The 19,222-nt window shown below is 50.9% G+C and overlaps 1 protein-coding gene across 9 annotated transcripts; it reads left to right on the top strand.

Moving 5' to 3' along the window:
* The first annotated feature begins 760 nt into the window (after positions 1 to 760).
* On the top strand, positions 761 to 19,208 carry SEZ6L2 (seizure related 6 homolog like 2). 9 transcript variants are annotated; one of them, XM_011378704.2, is made up of 18 exons: positions 761 to 1,421; positions 2,338 to 2,469; positions 3,368 to 3,454; positions 3,818 to 3,957; positions 4,214 to 4,415; positions 8,368 to 8,553; positions 9,184 to 9,352; positions 9,994 to 10,157; positions 11,828 to 12,028; positions 12,478 to 12,616; positions 13,309 to 13,505; positions 13,636 to 13,830; positions 15,613 to 15,804; positions 15,887 to 16,078; positions 16,598 to 16,636; positions 16,783 to 16,900; positions 17,023 to 17,119; positions 17,568 to 18,119. In XM_011378704.2, exons 1-18 carry the CDS (start codon positions 1,343 to 1,345, stop codon positions 17,595 to 17,597), a joined length of 2,559 nt encoding a protein of 852 aa, XP_011377006.1. In that variant the 5' UTR covers positions 761 to 1,342; the 3' UTR covers positions 17,598 to 18,119. The 9 variants fall into 9 exon arrangements, with proteins under 9 accessions (XP_011377006.1, XP_011377001.1, XP_011376999.1 ...); XM_011378699.2 differs by having other exon boundaries at positions 3,158 to 3,454; XM_011378697.2 differs by having other exon boundaries at positions 2,338 to 3,454; positions 17,568 to 19,208.
* The last annotated feature ends 14 nt before the right edge of the window (positions 19,209 to 19,222 follow it).

Below are 19,222 nucleotides of genomic sequence, written 5' to 3'. Positions count from 1 at the left end.
GCGGACTGCGGACAGGGACGCCGCGGCCTGTCCGTGGGTCTGCAGATCCACGGACCGGCCTGTGACTCCTCCTTCCCCTTCGTTTTCACAGGAGCCGGCCCCAGGCGGGAGCCTGATTGATGGTGAAAGCAGCTTTAGCCAATAGCCCCCGGCGCAGGGGGCGGAGCCCACTCGGGCTGGGCCGTGAGGAGCTGTCCGCGCGCTGGTGGTGCTGAAAAGGGTGCCTCAGAGGCGTTGTGAAAGAGGCCAGGATTAAAAAACAACAACGACAACAACGACAACAAAAAAAAACAAAAAACAAAAATACGCCAAAGTTGAAATCCCCTGGCAACTGGACGGGCTCATGCTGTATGTCAGAAGAGTGGTCTCCTCTCTATATATCCCAACCCGTCACCACCTTGGCTTCTCATAAACGTAGAAACTTGCCATTATCCTAGAGGAGGTGAAAGCTCATTACACACGAGCTTTTGTAAAAAGGAAGGGGAAGTCCCATGGGACGTATGGATGTGGGCAGGGGCATTTTGGGGGGCCGAGCAGGTGAGAACCCAATTGCGCTTCCTCTCCGCATCTTGGGAAGAGGAGATTCAGATTCCAGATGTTGCTGGAATGGCGAGGAGAGGTGCGCGTAATTATAGCTGGGACCAGAGTTTCCTTTGCCTCCCCTAGGGGCCGCGGGAGTGAGGATTACGGTCCTGGCTCACATTGTTCCTCCTTCCTCCATCTGTACTTCCTCCTCCTCCTGCCCGCCACCCCACCTCCCCCGGCCCCCAAATAATTCGCAGGCCCCTCCCTTCGCCCGTCCCCAGGATCTGACGTGGGCTCGACACCTTTCTCAGCTTCTCCCTCTCGCAGCTCCAGTGCCCGAGCTTCGGCTCTCTAGGTTCCGCAACTCCTTCCCCTCCCCTCCAAGCCCCGCTAGGGCCCAGTAGGGATCTTCCCGATCCTCGACCCCACCCAAGGAAGCTGTCTTGCCTTTCCCTAGCTGGATTCCAGCTTGGGTTCCAGCCAGCCTGGTGGACCCAGGCGCCGGAGCAAGAGGGTAACCCAGGCGACCCGGCCCCTTCGGCCCTCTTGGCTCCACCCCCTGTAGCCAGAGCCGCGCCCCCTCTCCCACAGACCCCGGAGCAGAGAACAGAGGAGACTGGGCAAAGAGGGGTGGGCTCCAGGCGAACCCCAGCCCAGTTCTGCTCCTCCATCCCAAGGGGTGGAGAAATTGTCTTTCTTGCTAACTGCTAGCAGGAAAAAATAAATAAATAAAGGTAAAGATAGAAGGAGACCGAGGAAAGGTGACAGCTAGATTATTTAAGAGAGACACAGAGAAGAGAAATCGGTGTGAGTCGCCATGGGGACTCCCAAGGCCCAGCACCCGCCGCCTCCCCAGCTGCTGTTCCTAATTCTGCTGAGCTGCCCCTGGATTCAGGGTAAGGACATGGGAGCGTGGGGGTGGGCCCTGCAAAGGCCCCCAGCGGGGTCATTTACCCTCTTTTCTCTGAATATCCTGTGCCTTCCGAACTCCTTCGGGAGCAGAGGGGCATGGCTGATGGAGAAGAGGCAAGCCAGGGCTTTCTAGCTTGTACCTGGAGCCCCTGACCAATATAGTGGAAGCGGGGAAATTAGTGAGGGGAGTTTTTAGCAGGGTCTTGGGGGTTAAATCCAGGAAGGAGGGCTGGGGAAGTTGGGGGGATGTCTGTGGAGGCGGCAGAAACATGCAGAGTACCTGGGTAAGAGATGGAGTGCTGGGAGAGACGCCAGGCACTGTACACACAAATGTTCTTAGAGGTATGGACAAAGACAGATGAACAGAGACACTGCTCAGAGACCAGATATTCAGTCCTCCACTCTGACCCCCAGCCAGACTCCAGAGAGAGACTGCAGAGAGAGAGAGAGAGAGAGAGAGAGAGAGAGAGAGAGAGAGAGAGGACACCACACTGCAGAGACAAATCCAGAGAGAAAGCTGAGCACTGCGGAAGCAAGAGCTAGGATTGCTGTCAGACCCTCCGCAGAGTTGTGGGGAAAGCATCACCGAGGCTAAAAATGAAGGCAGCACCATTGCCCCCTTTTCCACCCTGCTGGTGCTGTCCAAGGTTCATTAGAGCCAAAGGGCTCACTGAAGGCCCACACAGCCTGGGGGAAAAGGGAGAGAGAAAGGTGGGGGATCATGAGGGGCAGCCGGGAGTCCCTTTTCTGATTTTGGCTCTCTGGCTTTGGCTCTCTGGGACTCTCTGAGCTTCTGCAGGCCCAGCTGACTGAGGAGGGAGAAAGGGCTCTGGCAAAGATCTTTCTGGAGAAGCTGGGAGTATGGGGCAGTGGGAGGGCTCATACGACTTCATCTCTTAGGTCTACCCCTGAAGGAGGAGGAGGCACTGCCAGAACCTGGAAGTGAGACCCCCAGGGTAACCTCGGAGGCCTTGGCTGAGCTGCTCCATGGGGCCCTGCTGAGGAGGGGCCCAGAGATGGGCTACCTGCCGGGTGAGGCTCCCAGAGTGGCAGGAGTGACACAGAGGCATATGGAGAGACATTAACTCAGGAAGATGCAGAGCCAGTGAAATTCAGAGGGAGACAGAGAGAGATGATTAGAGTCAAAACTGAGCATAGACAGAAAAATAGAGACAGGATTACCAAGAGACAGAGTCAAACAGAAAAACACAATCAAAGAGAAAGACCGTTGGAAACTCAGAGAACCAGAATCAGAAAAATAGTGGGAGAGAGAAACAAAAAGAGAGAGAAAGAGAGAGAAATACAGAGACTAGTAGATCTAGAATCATAAAATCAGAGAGTGATAAGAATACTAATCAGAGAAATAAAGAGTTCCAGAGAGAGCAAAAGAGAGCAAGACGGAGGAGAAGGAAAGGAAACCAGGAGAGGAGCCATAACTGAATGGAGAGGCAGAGAGAGAGGCTCAAGGAGATTGTCAGAGTGGAAAGGGCCTGGCCCAGCGGTGGAGAGGGGAAGAGAAGTAGGGGGAAGGTGTCAGGTTGTGGAAGCCTTGGGAGGAGATCGGGAGTTTGGGTGGGGAAGGTTAAGGTGGGGGGCCTGCATCTTGTGGGGGAGGCCTTTGGGTTCAGTGGGGAACCCCCAGTTTCCCTCAGTCCTGCTCCCTACCCAAGGCCCACCAATTTGCTCCTTCTGTGCCCTGACTTCCCTTGCACTGTCCCAGGATCTGATCCAGACCCCACACTAGCCACCCCTCCAGCCGGCCAGACTCTTGCAGCGCCCTCCCTGCCACGGGCCACTGAGCCAGGGACAGGTCCTTTGACAACAGCGGTAACCCCTAAGGCGGGTAGCGGGGCAGGCCCCACCGCGCCAGAGCTGCTGACCCCGCCCCCAGGAACTACGGCCCCGCCCCTTCCCGGCCCTGCCTCCCCAGGCCTGCCCCTAGGGCCTGAGGGAGAAGAGGAGACCACGACCACCATCATCACCACGACAACTGTCACCACCACGGTGACCAACCCAGGTAAGGCGATTGAAAGGGGATAGTGTTGTGTCCAAGAGCACGGATGTGGGAGAGGAGGAGGTTATGGGTGGGGGAGAGGCTTCAGGGAAGGTGTGAAAGATGGGGTCTGGGTACAGATGCAAGAGGGGCTTCTGCTAATAGTAAAGGCTAGCATTTATATACCCTTACTATGTACCTTTCTATGTGTTTTATCCATGTTACAGTTCTGGGCACGCATGGGAGAGGGAGATTGGATACAGATGGTGAGGGGTGCTGAGGAGAAGATAGATAAGGAAACCCCCCCCCACCCACCGCCAGGGATGCTTGGCTGGGAGGGCAAGAGCACAGGGATTCACTCAAGCCCAGCTACTTCTATCTCTTTAGTTCTATGTAATAACAACATCTCCGAGGGTGAAGGGCATGTGGAGTCTCCAGATTTAGGGAGCAGCGCTAGCCGTACCTTGGGACTCCTGGACTGCACATATAGCATCCATGTCTACCCTGGCTATGGCATTGAAATCCAGGTGAGTGGACTTCAAGCCCTTTTCTCTGGGTCCTGGGGTGTGCATAGGTTTGACCTGGGAGCCAGAGAACCTGTTTCCTAACTCGAATGGGACTGTTTTCTGATGATCACAAAGACTGGAGTTCTATAACTTGGCCAATGTCACCATGGTGTTTGGACTGCCACATACAGGGGAAAGGAAGGCAAGGGGTGGGGGACTTAGGGGGTCACCCACCCTAGTTGACTTGCCCTGGTGGGTCTGGGTCTGATTTCTTTAGGTGCAGACACTGAACCTGTCTCGGGAGGAAGAACTCCTGGTGCTGGCTGGTGGGGGATCCCCAGGCCTGGCCCCACAACTACTGGCCAACTCTTCCATGCTGGGAGAAGGACAGGTCCTTCGGAGTCCAACCAATCGGCTGCTTCTGCACTTCCAGAGCCCACGAGTCCCAAGGGGCAGTGGCTTCAGGATCCACTATCAGGGTGAGGAGTCCGGTGTGCTGGTGGAAGGGCAGGGGACATTTCCAGGAACCTTCCAAGCACAGGGCAATGGCAGAGGCTTTTCCTCCTCATTAGTGCCCTGGGGGAAGAACCTCGGGGGAGGTTCTGTACACACTTATCTCAGACCTGTGCACATATCCAAGTGGCAATTCATTCATTCACTCAACAAATGTTTATCAAATGCTCATTTCATACTGGCCCTGTGTTAGCCTTGGGGAAAGGAATGAACAAGCCACATGTAAATCTGACTTCAAGGAACTCAGAATCTAGGTAGGGGGTTGGACAAGCAATTATGGTGATTATAATTCAATGAGATAAGGACCCATATCCCTATGATGGAGGAAATACAGGCAGAAGGAGCAAACGTCAAAGGGACCTAAATTTCTCCTAAGGAATATAGGGACAACTTCTTGGAGGAGGTGATGACTAAGCTGAGATCTAGAAGATGAGTTAGCTAGGGGAAAGGTGGGAGGGAGAGAAAGAGGAAGAGAGATGTCTAGATGGATGAAAAAGCACATTCCAAGACCAAGAGAGGAGAAAAAATGTGACCCCCTTAAGGAGCTGAAGTAACTCAGCATGGAAGGTAGAATTGTCCTAGCTATGTATCCTGGGACAAGTTACTTAACCTGTCTGTTCCTCACTGCCTCATCTGAAAAATGAGAATTGTAATACTTACCTCATAGTATTATTAGGATGATCAAATGACTTAATACATGTCAAGTGCTTAAAATAGCATCTGGTACATAGTGAGAGCTCAAAAATATCAGTCATTGCTATTACAGTAAAAGCCCAGAAAGGAAGGTGGGAGAAGTAGGCTAAGAGACCACATCAGAAGGTAGGTTGGATTTGGATCATGAAAGGCCTTTTCAGCTTCCATGAAGCGTTCAGATTCCCTTTTCCTGCAAGAAAGGTGGAAGGACATTTTGAAACTTTTTAAGCAGGGTAGTGATAGCCTCAGATTTGTGACCTAGAAAGATCCTGTTGACTTCTCAGGGCAGGAAAGGGTGGTGTATCTGTGTATGGCTGCATTCAGGAGCATCCACCCACAAACAACCTACACACATGTGTATATTCACTCTCCTGTGCATACAGGGAACCTTCCCACAGTGCACATATATGTTCTAGCACACATGTGTGCATAAGGCAAGGGGCCCAACACTGTGTCCCGTTCCAGACACTGCTGCCTCTCCAAAGTGCCTCCCTATGCTCCTCAGAAACAAAGAGGGAACTGTGTTGAGCCAATGTCCTCTTCACATCACCTAATGGCCCCGCCTGCTTCCTTATAACTGTGCTGACCCCAGATCCCTTACCCAGGACACATACAACTTAAATCCCTTCCTTATACCCTCTCCAGCCTTTCCTGAAGCTTCTGCTCAGGAACCACCCCAGGGATTCATATATACAAGGTGGAGGTACCTAGTACTAGGACTATTTGTAGAAAGACCAGGACTTGGTTGTTGGGGAGCAAGGGCATGCCTTGAGGGCTCAGGGCAGAGGGCTGGACTTCAGATATTACAGAATGGCTCCTTCTTCCTTCTTTAAACAGCCATTTCCCTAGGGCATTGAAAATAGGACTCTCCAGGCTAAGTAGAACATTGGGGAAGTGGGGCTATTGCATAAATTGGCCTTTATTACCTGCCTCAGTCTTTCCTGCTTTGTGGCTTCTCCAGGCACCTTTGGGACTGAAGCACTGTTTTAGCCCTTCCCAATCTACCCTACTGGGGCCTCTAGTCCAGAGTGGCCTCATTAGCTTCTCTGAAAGGCCAAAGGTTCCACCACACCTCACTCCAAGTCCAGCAACTATTGTTTCATTTGCTTCTCATAGCAACTCTGGGTGTCCACTGTCAAATCCATCTCTGAGAGGAAGAAAAAGACTCAAAGATTATGTGGATTGCTGAGCTAACTTCATTGTAGTCAGAAGTCAGATCCCGGAGTCCCTGAATCCCATTCATTTATTAATTGAGGCTGGGGGCGGTGATTAATATTTTCCGAGCACTCTCTGTATGCTAGGTGCTTTGTGTGTTTGTTTGTTTAACTTTAAGGCCAATCCTCGATGATAGGGATTATTATTGCCATTTACAGGGGAGAGGCCCTAGAGGTGAAGTCACCTGCTCAAGGTCATACAGCTAATAAGTCACAGAGTTAGAGCTGTAACTCAGATCTGCCTGTTTCCAAACCCAGTGCTCTTTGCACTGTTCCACACTGCCTCTTGGCTGCATTGTTTGATCAGTTAAGCCAGGCTTTTAGGAGACAAAATAAATAAGGCCTAGTTCAGTCTCATATGGCAATAGACAGTGGTTAATATGATGATAAAATTATGTGTGCAGGATTGTGTATAGGCAAGAGAGCAGCTAACTCTGTTAGAGAGGGGAACGGTTAGGAAGACTTCCTGGAAGAGATGGCACTTTATTTACTCCTTGAAATAAGAGAAAGAGCAGGAGAGGGCCTTGCAGGTAACAGTAATGTGAAAAAACATGGACGTGAGATCATAAAGAGTCACAAAACTATATTACGTAGGATATATGGGTCATAGGTGCCGAGAACTGGAGCTGGATGTGCTGGGCAGGACCCAGCTTGAATGTCAATCTAAAACATTCACACTTGATTCTATTGGTCATGGAGAGCCATCACAGAGGCTAACATTTATTCATATCACTATGTTCTAGAAGGTTGTTTTTATGTCCATCTATCTCAGTAGACTGTGGACCCAAAGAGCCTGGGTCTTTTCATCTCTGTGTCCCCAGGATCCTGCCAAGGAATTGCTTGTTGAATTTTGAATATAGACAGAGACCAGTCTCTTACAGACTCACTTAAAGTTAGAGAGTCAGAAAAAGCAAAAGCCCAGGCAAGCAGGTATCTCCCAAGCCCTCTGCTAACTGTAGCCTGCCCCTCCTACAACACCCAGCTTTGGTGTACTTCCTGCAGGAAGCCCTTCTTGACGAATCCTGCCCAGTCTGAAATAGACATACAGAGCTCTGTCAGGATCAAGTTCAGAGTCCATCATTTACTACCAAGTCACTTTTTATTTATTTGTTTTATCCCATAGGATTCCACAAGAAATTCAGGTGTTTTCAAAAAAGAATTCGAACAATAAAATTAAATAGAATAAGTAATAAAAAAAAACGGGTACCAAGTAATGCTTATTAAAGTTGAAAAAATAGAATGTGAATGCGCAAGCCTCTATTACTAGAGATAAGCCTCAGTCTGGTTCTGAGCTTCCTAGTAGCCAGTGCAGAAACAGAGATTACACAGTTCTCACAGCATGAAAGAAGACAAAACAGTTTCTAAAGGAAAGCAAAGCTTTACTGAGCTCTTGACTTTCATTTGGGGAGCACTGAATACTAGGTCTTTAATGCCAAAATAGTCGAAATTCCTAAAGGAGTTTCATTTGGTTCCTCCAGATGAAAACCGAGGGTGTAGTGCCACAGCGCATCTCAGTGAAGGATAGTCCACTGTGTGTGTAGGGGGAGAAAATGCTCTGAGGCACTTAATAACTCGGAGCCTCATTTTTTGCGTATGAAAAATAGGTCACAGTCTTTCTCTGACTACCTCAAAAGCACTGTGTGTACTCACTTTGGAAGCCGAACAACCTCTGCAAATACTATTTGTTATTATTAGAGCTGGATGGGGTTCAAAGTGGTCAATTGATTTGCCGGAGGTCATACAGCAAATGAGTGCTAGGGTCCAGAAGTTCTTTTAGTCTCAGGTATCTATAAAATGAGGACCCAAGTGGGTAGATTACAAAGATTAAGGGAGATAAGAGATGCTGAAATTACTTCTTCATGAGACAATAGGCCCATGTAAGGACTCCAGTATAGAGCCAGTTTGCACCCCTAGAGGGTCCTGGAAAGAGGAGAGAAAGTGCTGGGGGGACTGGTGAGAGAGGGTGGCATGGGAAAACGAGTCTTCCTTCTCCCCGCTTTTCCTGCTCCAGCCTACCTCCTGAGCTGTGGCTTCCCACCCCGGCCAGCCCATGGGGATGTGAGTGTGACGGACTTGCACCCTGGGGGCACTGCTACCTTCCACTGTGATTCAGGCTATCAGCTGCAGGGTGAAGAGACCGTCGTCTGCCTCAATGGCACCCGGCCAGCCTGGAGCGGTGAACCCCCCAGCTGCATCGGTGAGTACCCTGCCATAATAGGTGGGAGCTTCTGTCCTGGGATATCCCATTTTGAGGGTGTCCACCTTTGCGGAACACCCATGTGGAAAGGGTTTCTACCCTGAAGAGTTGCTATCCTGGGGTCTCCATCTGGAGCTCCTTACACCAAGGGTCTCTATCCTTGGAGTCTCCATCATTGGGGGTGTCTCCATCTGGAGACGTCCCACCTAGGTTTCCACTTGGGGAGTCACCATTCTGGAAGTTTCTTCTTTTGGAGACTCCTCGTCTTAGAGGAAACCATTCTTGGGGTCCATATCTGGAGGGTCTCTATCCTGGAGAGTCTTCATCCTGGGGATCCCAACTTGAAGATTTTCCATCTGAGGGCTTCAATTTGGGAGATCCCCCATAAAGCCCCATCCCAGCATGTCCACATCTGGGGAGTCTTTATTTTGGCAGAAAGTGCACCCTGGGGTTTTTCTATTCCAGGGCAGAGTTCCTACCTGTGTGGTGGCCTATAAAAGGTCCTGTCCTCTTAGGTGAGCCTGTAGGGCAGAGGCCATCCTGAGACCAGGTCTCAGTCAAAGATATAAATACAACAGCTCTGAAAATGGGAGGACAAATTACCCTAACCTGCTCTTCCTCTGCGCACAGCATCCTGTGGTGGCACCATCCACAATGCTACTCTGGGCCGCATTGTGTCCCCTGAGCCTGGGGGAGCTGCAGGGCCCAACCTCACGTGCCGCTGGGTCATTGAAGCAGCTGAAGGACGCCGGCTGCACCTGCACTTCGAAAGGGTCTCGCTGGATGAGGACAATGACCGGTGAGAGTCCGAGCCTTGGGTCAGAGGTCCCCTCCTCAGGGAAATTGGGAGGCTGCGGTGAGGAATCAGACAGACCTGGGGTGGATCCCAGTTGGGATCTGTGTCAAACACAGGTTAGTCCTTCTCCTTTTTAAGGGAGTATAGCTGTGTAAACTTGAACAAATCACTTAACTTCTCTGCACTTCAGTTTCCTCATCTGCAGAATGGAGATAATAGTACCTCCTTTTCAAGGTTTCTGTGAGGATAAATGCATTAGGATATGTAAAGTGCTTAGAATGGTGCCTAGCACACAGTAAGCAATATAAATGTGTTTGCAAGGGCCATCTTCATTATTATCATTCTTTACCTAACAAACTGGTATCTCAGCTCTACCAGTAGCTGCTATGTGATTTTAGGCAGGTTACTTAATCTTTCTGTGCCTCAATTTCTTCTTCTATAAAATGAGAGATAATAATAGTATCTGACTCAAGGGTTCTTGTGAGAATTAAACAAGATAAAATGTGTAAAGGCTAGAAAACTGCATGACATATAGTTAATGTTTGAAAATAATACCTATGAAAATAAGTCAGAAGAGCAGGCAAAAGGTGAGGCAGCTTCTGAGGGGGAAACTGAGCTCATGGCCACCCTTCTGTCCATCCCAGGCTGATGGTGCGCTCAGGGGGCAGTCCCCTGTCCCCAGTGATCTATGACTCTGACATGGATGATGTCCCAGAGCGGGGTCTCATCAGTGATGCCCAGTCCCTCTATGTGGAACTGCTTTCAGAGACACCTGCCAACCCGCTACTGCTAAGCCTCCGATTTGAAGGTAACTGCCTACCCCCTCCCCCTGGACCCCAACTCCTGCACCTTCCCCTCTTCCTGATGCCCAGACATGGTCAAAAGCACATACTCTATCCCTGCTCATCTCCATATTTGGATCCCTGAAATCTGACTTGCCTCCACCCCAAATCTACAGGGACCCCTTCATAAGGAACCCTTCTAATTCACTGAGGTGGCCTTTTCTATTTAAGCTTCATATATGTCTGGATCCAGGTACAAAGCCAAGAGACCAGTTACCTTAATCTCTCAGTTCTTTCCTCTGTGTTGGCTTAATTCACAGGCACTCTCTGTGCTGGACTTAGCAGTTCCAGACTGACATGCCATCAATTTAGTGACTCCATCAGAAAGACAGAAAGCATACCGCTTTCCTAAGAGCTTCAGCAAAAATGCCAGGAAATGCTCTCATTGCCCTAGCTTAGGTCATGTGTCTTTTCCTGAGCCAATCACTATAGCTAAGGGAAGTTGGCCCCACCTGACCCTCATGGAGTAAAGTGGGGGGCAGAGGTGTGTGTGCCAAAATTAAAATAGGGATGCTTTTACCTACCAGAAGAAGGGGGATTGGATGCAGGACAGGTAGAAACAAGGTGGTCAGTGATCATGGGAGAGCAAGATTTGAGCTGGGCCTTACAGGATGGAGAGAGTTTTAGAAGAGGGAGATTGGGAATTCGCATTTCAGGTGAAAGGAACAGTGTGAGCAATGGTGAAGAGGTGGAGAAAGGCCTGGTATATTTGGGAAACAATTTCAGTGTGGCTGGAGCAGAGGATTTGTGCAAACAGTAGCAGGAGAGAGACAAAGAAAGTGAAATGCTCACAGATGGGAGGGGTTAATTCCTAATATAAATCAAGAGAGAAACGGAATTGGCACTGGGCCCTGATAGAATTTGAACATGACACCTTATCAGCTTAAGTAACAATAAAATAGACAGTGAATCTAAAAAATAAATTGCATATTAGATTCTGAGAGTGCGAAGAGAATTCTGATGTTTGAGGCCTGCGGCTTCGTGAGCTTCAGATTCCTCTACTGTACCATAGACACCTAAGTCTTATCTTACAGATAGTTTTACAGCTAAGGTATGATCAGGTGGGCAAAAACAAAAATGTTTTACAAATGTTCATTTTTGCTGACTTAGTCCAAAGTAAAAACTCAGTAGCTTTTGCAGCACTTTTGGATTCTAGCCTCAGTATGGATAATCAGGGATTATCAGAATCCAACTGTTTTTTTTTTTTTCAACTGCCGTTTTTGAGGAGAGAACACACGTACATGGACCAGTTCTCCAAAGGCAGCCTTTCCTTCCTAGTCTTTTGCAGTTTCCAGTGCCATGAGTTTCCACCTGGGAATCAAGCAGGCTGGTTCTGCCACTGCCCTACTGTGTGACATTGGGCAAGTGGCTTTTTGTCTGTGGACCTCAATTTTCTCATCTGTAGAAAGGTGGGTAGCCTAGAGGTTTCCTTCCAGAAGCTGGGGAGGTAACAGAGATGTATGAATGAAGAGTGTTAGGGTTTTGAAAGAATTGGAAAACAAAGGCTAATCCAAGGGCATTCAATTTTAAACAGTCCACTGAGTAGCCAAACATTTGAATTCAGCCCAAGTCCCCCAGTTTGAGACCCCTTGAGGCCTGTCCTAATGCTTAATTTCTGTGACTGACTCCTTTCTAGCCTTTGAAGAAGATCGCTGCTTCGCCCCCTTCCTGGCACATGGCAATGTTACCACCACGGACCCTGAGTACCGCCCAGGGGCGCTGGCTACCTTCTCGTGCCTGCCAGGATATGCCTTGGAGCCCCCTGGCCCTCCCAATGCCATTGAATGTGTGGATCCCACAGAACCCCACTGGAATGACACCGAGCCAGCCTGCAAGGGTGAGCCTTCCATATCCCCAGCAAGTCTTCCAGTCTCCGGACTACCCCCTGAGCTGGGGATCCTAGGAAGGCCATTCAAGAAGGAGATCCACATATCTAAACCTAATAAATCCAGGCCTTGGGTAAATCCCTGTCCCTTTCAGAGACTCAGTTTTCTTAGCTAAACAAATTCTTATTACAGAATCCAGAGGTCACAACCCAAATGTCTCCAAGAGCTAGAAGTAGAGTTGGGCTAAGTCATGGGTTGGGTGGAGTATGAGAGGGGTTAATTACGGGCAGTGTTGAGGATTGGGCACGGCAGGACTTGCACAGCAAGACACTGGTGGGTAATAGATAATAGGAAACCTGTGAGGCTGTCTGGTGTAGACGGTTGGGAGTGGTGAAGACTGTGCTGAAATGGAGACTGCTTATCCACCTGGGTCCTGAATCTGACACCCCCTCTACCCTAGCCATGTGTGGAGGGGAACTGTCAGAGCCAGCTGGTGTGGTCCTCTCTCCGGACTGGCCCCAGAGCTATAGCCCCGGCCAGGACTGCGTGTGGGGCCTACATGTCCAGGAAGAGAAGCGCATCTTGCTCCAAGTTGAGATGTACGTTTGGGAGCCACAGAGGGTGCAATGGGTATGGGTTCAGCAAAGAGTGGTATAACACACCAGCCTGCATTTCGAGCCCGGCTGGCTCCCACATTTACACAAGTTTCCATAAATATATGGTCTGATGAAAGAAGTGGCTCCCCCACGCCCAAGGTTCAGGATGGGGGTGTGGGTTGTTGGGGAGAGCTAGGTACAAATCACTTATTAGCCAGGCGGCCTTGCCCAAGTAAATGGGGTAATGCAGCCTTCCTCGGGGGCTATTGTGAAAAAGCGGCTCTAGCCTGGTGTCTCTCCCTCTTGGGCTGTTTCTGAGGCCGTCTCTGGAGCCATTTCCAAACACCCAGACCCAGACTGTTGCATCATCACCAGCACTTAAAATGGGTATGGGTGTGGATGTGGGGAAAATCCAGTGAGCTGATTTGTTATGAGATGGTCATGTAACTGGACAGAACGAGGGGTGGGCGTGGCCCAAAAGCAGGTCCATAGGCGGGGCGTAGAGTTGGGCAGGGTGGAGAGACCCGCATCGAGGAGAAGCCCATAATTGGTCAAAACTGAGGCGGGGCCAGAACTTGGGGTAAGGGACTGTGCGGTGGGACTGGAGAATAGGCAGTGTTACTAATAAACTGAGCTAGGGATTGAGCAGAACTGGATCATAGCCCAGCCCCCATGTCTGGTCCTACTCCTTGCAGCTTGAACGTGCGCGAAGGAGACATGCTGACACTATTTGACGGGGACGGTCCCAGCACCCGAGTCCTGGCCCAGCTGCGGGGACCTCAACCGCGCCGCCGCCTCCTCTCCTCTGGGCCCGACCTCACGCTGCAGTTCCAGGCTCCGCCGGGACCCCCAAACCCAGGCCTTGGCCAGGGCTTCGTTTTGCATTTCAAAGGTACCGAGGTATAGGGTCCCGAGATGGGCAGGGGTCTGGCAGGCCAGAGTTCCCAGGAGCGAGACCCCCGAGGCTGGAAGGGCACCGTGAGTCGCAGGACATCCTCCAAACTCCTGTCTCTCCCCTGCAGAGGTCCCGAGGAACGACACGTGCCCCGAACTGCCACCTCCTGAGTGGGGCTGGAGGACAGCTTCCCACGGCGACCTGATCCGGGGCACGGTGCTTACTTACCAGTGCGAGCCTGGCTACGAGCTGCTCGGCTCCGACATTCTCACCTGCCAGTGGGACCTGTCCTGGAGCGCTGCGCCGCCCGCCTGCCAAAAGAGTGAGCCTGGGCCCAACTCTAATCCTTTCGTGGTTCCGCCCCTGCCCTCAGGGTGTCGCCGCTTCGCTTAGCCCCCGCCCATTCCCCTCTGCGCCCCGCCTCCGTCCCTTTTTGTCCTGTCGGGGTTCCATCCCTTCGCTCTGGGTCAGCCCAGATCTTCCTCAGGCCCCGCCCCTATCCCCTTGGGGTTCCACTCCTTTGCTCCTTTGTGCCCCCAAACTGTCCTCTCTGGGCCTCACTCTCATTTCCTCCGGGCCGCATCCCTCTCTCTTGCACTGTTCTGGGCTCTTCCTCAGCATTTCGTGGCCCCACCTCTGCCCAGTCTGAGCTCCATCTCTCCTCTACCCGGCCCCATCAAGTCTGGGCTGCGCTTTCTGTTCTAGGTCCGCGCCAGGCCCTTGGTTGCTAAACCGTGACATTACAGGGAGTCATTTTGCTAGGGCCTAGGCAGTCACTGAAGCCCCATCCTGGATTGGGGTTGGGGTTATGTGGAGGGAATGGGGCCTCTCCCTATCCTGATGGAGGGAAGGGGACAGATAGTTAAACAACTCGGTATATTAGAGCGGTGACCACAAGGTACGTAATGTCTCTGAGCCTTGGCTTCCTCATCGGTGAAGTAGGAATAGGGGGTTGTGAAGAGCAAATGAAAAGTTTTCCACACAGTACCTGGTGCGCTTTAACAGCGAGTAAGTAGTAGTTGCTATAAGTATGAAGGACTGTGGGAAGAGGGGCGAGCAGGAGATTTCACAGAGGAGGTAGCATTTAAAGGAGCTGGGAGTTTTTATCTCTTAGAACAGCAGAAAGAGGTGGCAGCTTGTCACTTTCTCCCAATTTGGGGAAGCATGCTACAAGGATATGAGATTGTAGGTCTTGCACCTGGCCCCTGGAGGCAGTGGTGGGGCCAGTGAGCCTAAGTTTCAGGAAGCAAAATTTGGGTTGAACACAGGAAAACTTTCAGGTTGACACAACTCCCTATCTCTGAGAGGATTCATAGGCTGTTCAGTCTGGAGCCCAGAGAGGACAGGGACAGACACAGGAAGGGATGGAGGCAGGGCCCAGAAAGGCTAGGGTCTGGCCCAGCTGCCCCAGACTCAGGAAGGAACCTGCCCAAAGCAGCACAGTCAGCCTGAAACTGAGTTGAGACCCAAACCTCTGAGTCTCAGCCCAGTACTCTGCAGCTGAGACCCTGAGTGGTTCTAGCTCTGCCACTCCCTGTCTGAGTGACTGTGGGCCAGTCATTTACTGCCCTGAGCTCTGGGCCCCGAAGCAGATGACAGAGACATCGACACCTTTTGGGACCATCAGGGTATATGATATTGTGTTTGTAAAACATGTAGCAAGAGGCCTTGCACAGGTCTATATATGGCTATGATTGTGACTCATCCACAACAAAGCCGTAAACTCAAACGCCCGCAGGGGCTGGGCAGGCACTATTGGTGAACCAAATGGGCTGAGAATGATGGGAATGAGCGGGGCAACTGCTATTCTGCTAGCAATCTGCCATGCAGCTCTCACACTGCTGGGATGTGGCTACTATGCTCTGGTACAGTGGTTAAATATTTAAAATTTCGCCCTGGTGGGGGCCTGGGTTGCCCCAATCACTCTGTCTTCCTGAAGAAGCCTGAAATGTAAAATGGATTGAATTTTAAGTTTTTCTAACTTCTGCTCTGTTCATTCTGAGGAAATAGTGGGAAGTAATGGGTTCAGGCCTCTCCCAGCCCTAAGCTTCTGGGAGATCTTTTACAGCCCTAGCTCCCCCTGACCTTACCTGCCTGCCAACAGTCATGACTTGTGCTGACCCTGGTGAGATCACCAATGGGCATCGTACCACCTCAGACGCTGGCTTCCCTGTTGGCTCCCATGTCCAGTACCGCTGTCTGCCAGGGTACAGCCTGGAGGGGGCGTCTGTACTCACCTGCTACAGCCGGGACACAGGCACGCCCAAGTGGAGTGACCGGGTCCCCAAGTGCGCCTGTGAGTCTGGGGACACCTGGGAAGGGTAGCTGGGTGGCCTGCTAGCAGTGCAGCTGGCACATGACTGACATGTTCCCCGCAGTGAAGTACGAGCCGTGCCTGAACCCCGGGGTGCCAGAGAATGGCTATCAGACGTTGTATAAGCATCACTACCAGGCGGGCGAGTCTCTGCGCTTCTTCTGCTATGAAGGCTTTGAGCTCATTGGCGAGGTCACCATCACCTGTGTGCCTGGTCACCCCTCACAGTGGACCAGCCAACCCCCACTCTGCAAAGGTGCCTGGGCAGACAGGGCAGGAGGGGGTGCACAGCAGTGTCTGTGGAGTGACAGGGCCAAGAAATTCAGGTAGCATATTTGAGACCAATGGTAACCTTGCCAAGCTCCCCAATCACCTCCCATGGGTTCTCATCCTCATGGGTATATCCAGAAGTCCTGGAGAAGTTCAAGGTCATGGAATTATCCTAAGGGATGTAGTAGAAGGGGCTTTGGTTTGAAAGTCCCTTGCCCTCTGGATAAGTCTGTTTCTCTATTTTTGACAAATTCTACAGACCTAATTGATTTAGACTGCCTAGAGTTAGGAATCCTGAACTTTTAGGGATCTGCAGAAGGAGAAAGAAGGCCCTGCCCTGACTCTTCCTCCCCTGACCTCACCAAGGGAAGGATAAAGTTTAGGTTATGCAGAGAGCAGAGAGAACCAGGCTATCCAGCCCAGCCCCACTGGGCTCCCAGCCCTCTACCCAGCCTCCTTCCCTCCCTGGCTCAGACCCCGTCCCCTCCCCCTCCTCTCCCTGCAGTGGCCTATGAGGAGCTCCAGGACAACCGAAAACTGGAAGGTCAGTGAGGGCACAGGTGGAGACCCAGGCATGGCCGAATCGGGAGGGCAAGGCAGAGGCTGGGGGCAGGAGGCCTGGCCCTAGAGGGGTGAGGCCCAGGGTTCAGGGCCCAGCCCCAGCTCACTGGCCTCTCCTCCTCCCCCCAGTGACCCAGACCACAGACCCATCACGGCAGCTGGAGGGTGGGAACCTCGCCTTGGCTATTCTGCTGCCCCTAGGCTTGGTAATTGTCCTCGGCAGTGGTGTTTACATATACTACACCAAGTAAGTACCATACTCAGGGAGCTGCTGGCCAGGGCAGACATCCTGCCTGCCTGGTACAGCCTGGGTGAGGCGGGGTTGGGAGCTCACTTCTTGATAAGCCTCTCTATCTCCTCCCTTTCCAGGCTGCAGGGAAAATCTCTCTTTGGCTTCTCAGGCTCTCATTCCTACAGTCCCATCACTGTGGAATCAGACTTCAGCAATCCACTCTATGAAGCTGGGGTGAGTCTTTCCCCTACCCCTGGAGCGCCACATCTCTAAGCTTCCCCAGGACTCCATAACCTTCTCTCAAGGTCTCTGTAATATCTGTCTTGAGAATTTCAGAGGCCACATCAATGAACAAAGCAAGTCAGGTGTAAATAACAGGGAGTGGTGAGGACTATGGCTAATTGAATTTTTGCCCCATCCAGTTTATAGTAGAAATAGGCCCAAGCGACATTGTTCAAGACAATCCAGAAATTCAGATTTTTATCTGATTTTAAGATACTGTAGAATGAACCAAACATATCCGTTGGCCAGATTCAGCCCCATTCTCACTTCCTGGCTCCGAAACCACTAGTGATATCACTTTAAAAACCTAGTCTTTCTCCTTCCTTGTGGACTCTCCCATGTGGCTGCCTCCTCCATCCCCACCCCACTCCAGCAACTGATTCCATCTCTCTGTCTCCAGGATACACGGGAGTATGAAGTCTCCATCTGAACCCCAAGACTAAGGCTGCAGGACCCAAGACGCCCCTCCCCTCCTCCTTCTGGGCAGGGGGGAGTACAGGACCTAGTCCCTGGCTCCTTTCCTCCCTACTGTGTAAATAGTCTCCTGGTCCCATGAGGGGGCTTTGATGGCCCTGGGGACCCTAGAGTAAATAAACCAGCATCCTGCCGCCCAAAGCCTCTTCTTCTCAGTTGCCAAACAAAGGGCCTACCCCCCCCACCCCCTTACTGGCTTTTGGACCCTGGCAGAACTCAGCTTCCCTTCAACTCCTGGACCCCTCCAGCCCAGGGTACCCCACAAGGACTGCCCCTGAGAGGTCTGCTGTTCCCTTGGCCATGAAGGCTCTGGCCCCAGGCCTTAACCCCTGGGCCTTGGAGGGTCAGAAGAAGATGGATGAAATGGAGAGCGGAGACAAAGCCCTTACCCCCTTCCTGCCGTCTCCTCAACCCACAATCTCTCCACTTTTGCTTCTGGATTTTTGTTTTTGAGCAATAAACAGAAAATCACCATTTGCAACTGGGCTGGTGGGGGATGGGAAGGTAGGTCACCAAGTGTTGGAGATGTGGTGGCGGCCTCTCTGGAGGGCTTGGGAAAGGGGAACAATTTGGAAAAATGATGGCAATATCAAGGGATCAAAAAGCCTCTGTGGAGGACTGCCTGGGACAAGATCCCTCTGAGCCTCAGCTGTCTCTCCAGCATGACATTTCTAGCCATCTCTCCTCTGGCCTCGTTATTTGGCAGGAAGCAAATAGCTCTCAATTTGTTTCATGACCAGATTACCTAAAATTCAACCCCCTTTAGAGAATTTTTGTATCTATCCAGGTGTACCATCTTTTTATCCCCCCAACCTTTTTGGCATTAAAGTATATCTGCCGTTGCAGGTCTACCAAGTATTGGTCACATTTGCAGTGTTTCAAAAACAATGAGCTTGTTTTATATCCTATAAGTGTCCTTTTCTACTTTATATACTTTTGAACATTACAAAGAATTTATAGCCTGTTTGTCTAAAGAGTTTTTTCTCCGAATTGAACTTTACTTAGTTAAAAATTTATATTTAAATACAATTAAACATTCAGGATACTCAAAAGGATACTGAAATACTCAAAAGGGGGTTAGATTTTAGGAGAACATGAGGCAAATTGGTCTTGATAAGTCTGTTTAGAGGCATTCTGTGCCAGGCATTGTGCTAAGCACTTTGTATGCATTATGTTTTTAACTCTCACAAGGATCCTGTGAGGCAGAGACAATATTCCCATTTTCGGATAAGGAAACAGGCTCAGAAATGTGAACTGACTTCCTTAGGAAGCTACAAATAAGTAGCCAGACTGGGATGTAAATGCAAACTCCACAAAACCTATCTATGGCACTGCCTTCTGGCTAGTAATGGACATGATATAGTTCCACAGGCATGAGACCCCAAAGCAGAGGGGAGACCTCGGCACTGATGTTGGTGGCAGAAATGGCACCTCAGAAGCAAGGGTGGACACTCTCAGATACCAAAGGCCTAGACCTTAAGGTGCTGAAATGTGGCTAGGAGGCTGGGTTGGGGTCCATGAGGTCACCTCTGCCAGCAGGTTGATTCATAACTGCGGGGGGAAGGACACTTCTCCTGCCTT

This window comes from Pteropus vampyrus, unplaced genomic scaffold, assembly GCF_000151845.1.
Source record: "Pteropus vampyrus isolate Shadow unplaced genomic scaffold, Pvam_2.0 Scaffold347, whole genome shotgun sequence".
Taxonomy (NCBI): Eukaryota; Metazoa; Chordata; class Mammalia; order Chiroptera; family Pteropodidae; genus Pteropus; species Pteropus vampyrus.
The sequence above is the reverse complement of the archived record's forward strand: the minus strand, read 5'-3'. Positions and strand labels throughout refer to the sequence as shown.